At 54.6% G+C, this 9,029-nt stretch overlaps 1 protein-coding gene across 1 annotated transcript in view; it reads right to left on the bottom strand.

The window, feature by feature from the left end:
* Positions 1-9,029, bottom strand: part of RNF220 (ring finger protein 220) — a 228,736-nt gene that overhangs the window by 24,990 nt on the left and 194,717 nt on the right. Inside the window, exons 3-4 of the mRNA XM_014540045.1 lie at positions 4,233-4,278; positions 531-643 (exon numbers count right to left, since the gene is read on the bottom strand). Of these exons, the coding sequence (XP_014395531.1) occupies positions 531-643; positions 4,233-4,278 (159 nt within the window). The remainder of the gene's footprint in view (positions 1-530; positions 644-4,232; positions 4,279-9,029) is intronic.

Below are 9,029 nucleotides of genomic sequence, written 5' to 3'. Positions count from 1 at the left end.
AGAGGAAGGGAAAGGGACAGAGAGTCAGAAACATCGATGAGAGAGAAGCATCGATCAGCTGCCTCCTGCACACCCCCCACTGGGGATGTGCCCACAACCAAGGCACATGCCCCTGACCGGAACTGAACCCAGGACCCTCTAGTCCCCAGGCCGACGCTCCATCCAGTGAGCCAAACTGGCCAGGGCAGGGGGATCATGGTTTTGAAGTGTGAAGTCTTCAGGTAGTTCGGGCTATCTCTGGGTCCGTCATGACTCCAAACCCTACAGGATGCCTCCTGCTGGATGGGATGCTTCAGAGGTGCTGAGAGCCCACCAGAGCCTGGGACCTTGGCTATGTCTCCCTAAAGTCCATCTGTTTAAGGCACAGACCCTGACACCTGTGCCTTTCGGGGTCAGTTAGGGGCACTAGACACAGAGGGAACCAAAAAGAGTTCAGGCCTCTCCTCTTGCCTCCTGAGGAGGGAGGAGTGAGTACCAGGCATGCCCTCTGAGCCCTCAGCCAGTGAACGTACTTCTCATGCCCATCCCACCCGCTCCTCACCTGGTATCTGTCTGAGTGGTGCAGGTCATCGGTGGCAGAGGAGTGTGGGGATGCTGTCGGAGACTCGCCTTCTCTCTTGATGGACGCAGACAACAGGAGGGACTGGAAGGAGAAAAAGGACACGTGGCCTCAGCGGAATGAGACCTGCAGTCAGGCCCCTAGTTTCTACTCCTATGGAGCTTTGGGAGGGAGGCAGCGCGGAGGGTGGAGGGATAGAGGGACCACTGGCGATTCTGAAGGCATGTGGCCAGGCCCTGGGAGTGTGGTTGTGGGAAAGGATGGGTGGAGACCCCCCTGAGAGGGCCCAAATCTCCCAGATCCCAGCTAATATCTACTCCGGGGGGAAGACTCCCAGCCTATTCACAGAGGCGATACAGGCTGTGTTTTCTCTTAGTGAGCAGAGACTCTGGGACCCCCCTGAAGGGTTGGGGGTAAAGCCACATACTGGCCACCCTGCCGGCCCCTAATACAGGCTGATGGCAGCCCCGCTATGGAGACAGTAAATTAAATAGTATGTATGAGTTTCTTGCGGGCAGCTAGGGATGTACGCTGGGTCCATTTATCCCCGCGCTGCGACGATGACCCTAGCAAAACCCCCAGCAAAACTAATCCCCCCATGTCAATCCTACACGGCCTCTTCTACATACGCCTGCAGTTTAGATTAATAAACTGTCCGCTTTAAAATGTGTGCGAGCATCACAATTCTAAATACCACGTGGCACGTTCAGCCTGCTCTTGTTGGTTCTTGCCAAGGCCTGTTCAGCTGCAAAGTGGGGGCCTGGAGGCCTGAAAGCAATCCATACTTTCTCCCCCCACCTTCTCCAGCCTGTGCAGCTCCAAGCCAGCAGCATACAATTCCCTAGGAGGCCTCCCCAGCCTAGAAAACCATGCCAAATCGCCAGTGACAGCCCAAAGAAAGCAATTTGGGAAAGATGGAGCAGCCATTTATCCTTCATCTCCGACTGAGCCGTAGGATGTGACCCGCATGCCGTGGCCATGCTGCACATCCTCAGGCAAGGGCCCCGGGAAGGGAGGGGGCAGCTGCTGGCTGGCAGGGCTCCCTGACGCGGCCTCATCCCAAGAGCTGCAGCAGGGAGGCTGGGAAGGGCCTGGGGTGGGATTCCCTGCTTTGGGAGCCCCTTCTTCACCCACCCCTGGCCCAGGTGGAGGCCTAGTAGGGGACCTGGTCCAGAGCTCAGAAAAGAGGTGGGCTTTCGGGCTTTCGGCAGTGCCCTTCCCCTGCTCTGTAGGAGGAGGATGCTGAGGAGGGGAAATAATGTAGCCTTGCCCCCCACTGTCAGAAAGCTCAGGCTGTGTCTCCCCCCACCCCTCTTCCTCTTTAGGTTAGAAGTCCTGAGAGGCCTCAGCATTACACCTGGGGCAAGTGGAATAAAAAAAGGTCACTGGCGCTTTTTAAACATGGACCAAAAAGCAGTAAAATGTGCTTTGAAAAAAAAAAAAATCCCGGCATTAAATCATGACTTTTTGCCTGGCTCTTCGCCTCATTAAAAGTGGCCTTTTGGAAGGTAAAATTATCATTGTAAGCGATAAGATCTTTAAGAAAATAATTCACGGCTTCTTCACCCTTTAATATGATAGCCGCCACCGGCTAATTTTTTTCTTAATGGCAACGAGGCCATCAATCTTGTCGAAGGCCCCCTCGCCCTCTCCTCCTCCTCCTCCCTCCCTCCTTGTCCCTGTCTTCTCAGTCTCTTGCTTGAACCTTCTACCTCGTGCCTCTTCCGTCCATGACCTGCTTCCCTAAAGCCTCAGTCAAGGCAGAGGACAGACCCTGAAATGTCAGCTTTGGGGGTGGAGCGTATGTCTGGAAGGGGCTGAGCAATGGCCGTTGTCTGGAGTGTGGGCAGCTGCAGGAATCTTCCCCTCCTGGCAGTGGATTCTGACCTGGGAATGTGTGCATTGTGAGCATGGGGACTAGGTGTCTGTCCTTAGCACACCAGCCTTCCTGGGGTCCCCGTCTCAGTCCCGCCAGCCACGCTCAGATATCAGGTGTCAGTGGTTGTAATGGCCGAACTGGCAGCTTGTCCACGACCAACCTGCTTCCGTAACCACGACTACTGAAGGCTTCGAGCGGGGCCAGGCTCAGAGAGTGTGGCTCCCCACCCCCATGACCTACAGCTGCCGGTCACCCCTGCCTCTTCTCGCAGGGCTGGGAGGGCTTTGCTTCCCGGGCCAGGGCCTGCCCCGAGCCTAGGCTGGACCAGCTTGCTGTGCGTTGGGTGGTTCCCCCGAATGAAGGTGCGAAGTCCATTCCCACCCTTTATAAGGCCTGCAGGGGAGTGGGGACCACCCCTGGAGGTAATATTGATCCTTTCCCCAAAACGGCCCTCTCAGAGGTCACCAGGGCCTTTAAGCAATCTAAACACAACAATCTCCTTCTCCAGCTTCTCTGACTGCTGACCACACCAGAGGTTTTGGAGCTTTTCCCCCTTAGGATTCTGGGATACCCTGTTCTTCTGTGCCCCTTCTAACTCATGACTATTTCTCTTCTGTCCCTTTCCTGTCTCCCGTACCTTATCTTTTTTAAAAATGTTTTTAAAAATTGATTTTAGAGAGAGGATGGGAGAGAGAGAGAGAGAGAGAAAGAGAAACATTGATGTGAGAGAGAACTATCAATTAGTTGCCTCCAGCACAGGATCAAACCCTCAACCTGGGCATGTGCCCCCACTAGGAATCGAACCTGCCAGCTTTTGGTGTCCAGGACGACAGTCCAACCGACTAAGCCACACTGGCCAGGGCTGCTATACATTATCTTGACCCCCAATGCAGGAGCCCCCAGATTCTCTTCTTGGCTTTTGCTCTAATCTCTCCATACACCCTCCCTCATTGCTTTCACCCATTCCCAAAGCTTTGACACTCACTCCTCACTCCCTATACAAAGGACTAGGGATTCCTGCCTTTCCTGTCATATGAGAACTTAAGAGAAATGATGCTGAGGTGTGAGGAAGGAGACACTCACTGAGCGAGGGTTCAGTCTTCCTCCCCAGGTCCCCACTCCCTCAAAAGCATCCCCTTTGAGGAAGCAGTACCATCTGCCTCTGTGGCCACCTATGCGGAGCTCTTGGTACAAGTCAGGTCATTGTGCTGAGGCCTCTTTGGCCCCTCCTTTGAGCTGGCTACTTGTCCTTCACTTTTCCTTTCTCCATCTGATGCTTTCAAACTTCTCTCCCATAGTGTCTGTTCAGAGGGGCAGACTGTCTCCCCAGATGAGTCCAGCATCCTCTCTGGCTTCCTGTTGCCCTCAGGACAAAGTTCTCTCTCTCTCTCTCTCTCTCTCTCTCTCTCTCTCTCTCTCATCTGGCTTCTAAGGCCCTGTGCCATCTGTCTTGAGCTGCACTTCTATATTTCCCTTTACTTGCTACAGTTCACCTTCCTCCTTTGAGTCTCCCCAGCTTTAGAGTCTGGATTCCCCACACCCACAGGCCATTTTTGGCTTTAACCCCTGTCCTGACTGGAATAGGAGGAAGTCAGATGAGCATACCCTGGCTCACACTCAGACGACACACACATACACTCAAGCGCACAGGGCAGCCCTAGGCCTCGGGCCGACGCTGAAACTCTAGAGACAGTTGGGGTTACAGGAAGAGCTCCTTTTATCCTCAAGTGGAACCAGTTCTGGGTGGGCCTAGGTTAGGATGGGCAGGAGGAAAACACACAGTTGGCCACCTACCTTGGGAGTACCTGGAGCCATGGCATCCTTCAGAAGGGAATTCTTGCTGCCAAGAAAGAAGAGAACAGGGTGACCATTCCACATGCTGCCCAGGGCATGCGAGAGTAGCATAGCAAGAAGACCCCAAAAAGAGAAGGCATAGCCAGCCTCGCCCAGCCCATTTCGGCCAAGCTCCACTCTGCCTAGCTAAGTGTCCACCAGGGGCTAAGCACCAGAGCGGGCTCCTGGGAAGCGGGTATAGACACTAGACATGGTAGGCTCCCCGGTGGATCTGAGGAAAGAGGCTTTACCTAACTCCTGGTATCGGCCCTGAAGATTCCGCCTGTCCTGGATACCCCCTTTCCTCCACCCCCTGTCCCCAGCCTGCTCTTAGCTCCTCGGGGACTGGGGTGATGGAGCTGACATGGCTCTTGTCAATTCTCCCTCCAACACGCTGCAAACTGCGTTAGGCCAGGAATGATCTCCCCCTGATTCAATTTGTCAGCCCCAGGCCCTCCGGCATCGGGCGCGGCAGGCGGGCGGGAGCTGGGCCCTGAAATATGGTGGGTGGCTTGGAGCGGCGGGGGCGGGGGCAGGAGGTGATGGATGGGCTGTGGGGGAGGCGAGGACTGTGTTTAATAACAAAATTGGTATGCAAGGCCACATCCCGCGCTAAGCATGAGTGATCCAGAGCCACAAAGTATTACAAATCCCTGCTAAACAGATGCTGACAATGGAACAAGACGTATCAAATCAGATCCACTTCAGAAACATTAATATCCCTGTTCCTGTCCCTCCCTGCCTGCTGCCCCCCGCTATGCTCACCACATCTGTGCTCACACATTCATGCACGTGCACTCACTCAACCCCCTTCCCTCCCCTCCCCCCCCACAAATATATGCACACAGAGGTGCTGGCTGATACACGCACGGAGGCAGACACAGCCCGTTCACACAGGGTCCCCGCACAGACACGTGTACAAGCTGTCCAGGTAAAACATACCCACAGACACACAAAGACACACACCCAAGGCAGAGCACGTGGGGGCAGATACAGACTCACAGGGTGTATATACAGGGAGCAGCCTCAGGGTGAGACATGGACACACCCAACACACAGGCAAAGGGATAGGCAGATGCAGAAAAAAGTAGTAGTTCTCCACCAGGGCCATTTACCCCCAGGGGACATCTGGCAAGGTCTGGAGACATTTTTGATTGTTATCACCTGGGGTGGGGAGTTTGCTATTGGCATTTAGTGGGTAGACAACATTAACCATCCTATAGTGTATGGGGTAGCCTCTCGCAATAAAGAATTATTCAGCCCAAAATGCCAATAGTGCCGAGATTGAGAAACGCTGGTATAAAGGCAGATATACTCATATCCATTGTCTCTCTATCATGCTCTCAACAGTTACGTAGGTACGTGTGGTCACACCCGGTGCTCAGACAAGCAAACAGATGCACAGGCACAGAGTCCTATTCCCAGAGACATGTCCATAAAGACACACCACAGTCACCCTGCCTGGATGGAGAGCTGCTCCCTATCCACAGCCACATAAATGCATGCTTAGATACAGAACCAACACACCCTCAGACACTCAGGCACCCACAACGGCAGACACACGGACACACGCCCACGCAGACACACAGACACACGCCCACGCAGATACGTATGTGGCAGTGCAGGGGCCCCCAGGCTCGGCAGCGGGCGAGCCTAAGGTCTGAGTGTAAAACAGGGCTGTCTGCCTGTCTCATCACACAGGGGGAGCATCACAGACCGGGGAGGACAGGCAGACAGACCAGGTTCCATTCAATTACACTTTGCTCATAAATGTCCTTGTATTACTGCTCCATGCCTGGCCCTGATCTCGGTACTGGGGATCCAGAGAAGAAACTGGGCTGCCTTTGAGGAGCAAGTAGCTCGTGAGTTCCTGACTGTCATCATTCCCTCAGTCAACAAGAACTGACATCTCCATTGCGCTGGGCACTGTGCCTGGCCCTGCAGATACAGATGTGAGGCAGCCGCTGTATAACGTTGTTCTCACCGGACCCCTGAACTGAGGTCGGAGTATTACTACCTGAGCAGGATCAGGTTGGAACAGAAAAGGAAGAAATGGACAATTACGGTGCCCCCACCACATGCGGCAGGCCTGCGCTAGGTACGTCATATGTGTTATCTTACCCTTCACAGAAATTTTTCAAAGTTGACAAACAGGGACACCTCTCTGCTCACACAACCCGGATTTGCGTTCATGTCTGATGGATCCCAAAGTGCTGCTTTCCACCGCCCTCCCAGCCTCCCTAACCATACCCAGGGGTTAGGATGAGATCTTTTTCTCTCTGGGCTTTAGAGAGGGTTCTGCTGACTCTGGGCTCTACTTTACTCTGTTGATGAATAGAAATGGGGACATTGAGGGTCCAAATGTCCAGTCTCCCTGGACCTTTTCCTGGCGATTCTCTTCCCTTTCCCTCGTTTAGACTGGTACGACCCCAGACTTCTTCCCTCTCTGAGCCTGCACCCGCCCTACCTTTCCTCTAACTACCTGATCACCTCCAGATGTGCCTGGTCCCCTGGAGACAGGAGTCTGGCGAAGGGCCCGCCTTGGCGAGGAAAGGTCTGAGCCCCAGAGCTGCAGGCAGCCCGCCTCCCGCCCAGCCCATCCACTCAGCTCTGCCTTCCGTCCCTCCCTGTTTCCACAGACCGCCCCCAACGATTTCCTCCCTTCCTCAGTCACTCGCTGCCTAGTGATCCATGGGTTTTAAATTATAACTGGGACCCAGGAAACGCGTTCCTAAGTACAATATTCATGGGCTGGGCTGACACTTTTAATTAAGGTGATTTACACTGAATTATCCTTGGAAATAAAGAAATGGTGCACTGCCCGGGAATAAACCATCATCACCAGCCGCCTTTGTAAGTTACACTTCGTTTTAATCTATTTGGGGAATTGTTTATCTAGTTCATTACCCAACCAAACACCGAGGCCGGCCTTAAATAAGGCTTAAGTGGGGGTGGGGGCACTGCCAGCTCCACACCCCGCCTCTCCTCCACGCTCCCCAGCCTCCCTCTGGGTCCTTCCAGCCCCTTTAAAGCACTGACCAGACAGCCAGCTTCTCAGTCTAGAGGCCAGAACTCGGAGTGGCTCGGGAAGCCTCCCAGAAGAGGTGTCTGAGCTCAGGCCCAGCCAAGCCAAGCCTCCCTTTCAGGTTCCTGTAATCTCTCCACGTCCAAGGCCTTTTCCTCTGGGTGGGAACTCCTGCCTGAGGGCCACAGAGGAGTCTGGGCAACCCTTCCTCCCACCGGCCCTTCCATCTCCAGCTCCCATCTGTGTTCCTGCCTGTCTGCCAGTACACATCCAGTCTCCACCACCACAGCTTGGCTTAGCCTGCCAGAGCCCTGCCTACCATCTCCTTCCCTCAGACATTGCTTCTCTGCCATCAGTACCCTTCCTGCCACCCAAGTCAGAAAGCTCTTCCTAGTAAGTACCCACGGAGTCATCAGCTAAGTTCTCTTGCTTCTTCCTCCACCACTCTCTCATCATTCCCTCTTCCCACTGTCCTTGTGCTAGGCCAGCCTCATCATCTGTCCCCTGGACCAGCCCAACCTCCTCACTTGCCTCCCTGCTTCTCCTTCAACTCACACCCACACTGGCCTCCAGAGTGATTCTGCTACAGCTCAGCACCCTCATCAGCTTCTCCGGGCTCACCAGTGTTCTACTTCCCCATTACCTCTAGGACAACCCTCCAGCATCAAAGGCCCTCCACTATCGGTCCTCAGTTGAATGTTGCCTTCCTTGTTCTAACTAGCCGATCCTGGGGTCTAATGGAACCCTGCACAGGACTGGGAGGGGAAAGAGCGAGGATGGGGCGAGGGAGGGTGTGTGGACATCGCCTCTGAGCTGGAATGTAAAAGGACTTTGAAGAGTGTAAGTCTTTGCCGTCGGAGGTCTGACTTTTCTTCCTGTAGGTGTCCACCTGCCCGTGTGCCTGTGGGAAGTGGTTCTCTCGGGTGTGTGAGCTCATCATGGGTGTTGGAATGGGTGTGTGTGTGTGCCTGTGCATCATGTATATGTTTGAGTCTGTGAAAAGCGGCCAGCCCTAGTTTGGGAGCTGGAAGGTTCCGCTTCTCTGTGGGGGCCCTGGGGGAGATCTGAAGTAGCAGCTGCTGGGGTGAGGGGACACAGGGAAGGAGAGGGCACAACACCAGGCCCCCCTGAAGGGCTCCTTGGGGAACAACCATGTGGATGGAGGGACAGCCCCTCCTGGGTGAGGCAGAGGCAGAAGTGGGCTGAGGGAGCAAAGGGAGGGCAAAGGAGGCAAAGGCAGGGTAAGAGAGGAAAGGGAATGGGTGGAGAGAAGAGGAAAGAAGGAAGGGGAGCAGAGAGGGGAAGGGATCATGCAGAAGAGGGGAAGTGCTGGGGAGGAAGCCTCCAGCCTTGGGCCATGGATGGGGGAATGCCCTCATTGGGCTCTACCCGCCTGCAGGACTCAGTTTCCCCATCTGTGAAATGGCTGGTAAGAGGCCACTCTCAGCGCAGGGAGCTGAGGGCCGCTAGAGGAGGAGCGGGAACCGGGTGCCACATCTTTTTCCAGCCTCTGCTCTCCTCCTGCCTCGCAGAGAGCAGGCAGGGGCGGGGCAAGGGCAGCTAAGGCTGGGCCCTCCCCGCTAGCCCGCAGGGAGCTGACACGCTCCTAGGGAATTTATCACGCACCCAATTACAATGTTAATTGGCAAGTTCCTGAAATCAATTAATTCGCAAATTTTTTCCAATTAAAAATCCAGATAAATCACGAGGGCGGTGGCGGCGGCCGGTCCAGC

This window comes from Myotis brandtii, unplaced genomic scaffold (genome assembly GCF_000412655.1).
Source record: "Myotis brandtii unplaced genomic scaffold, ASM41265v1 scaffold235, whole genome shotgun sequence".
Taxonomy (NCBI): Eukaryota; Metazoa; Chordata; class Mammalia; order Chiroptera; family Vespertilionidae; genus Myotis; species Myotis brandtii.
This window is presented reverse-complemented; position numbering and strand designations above follow the sequence as displayed.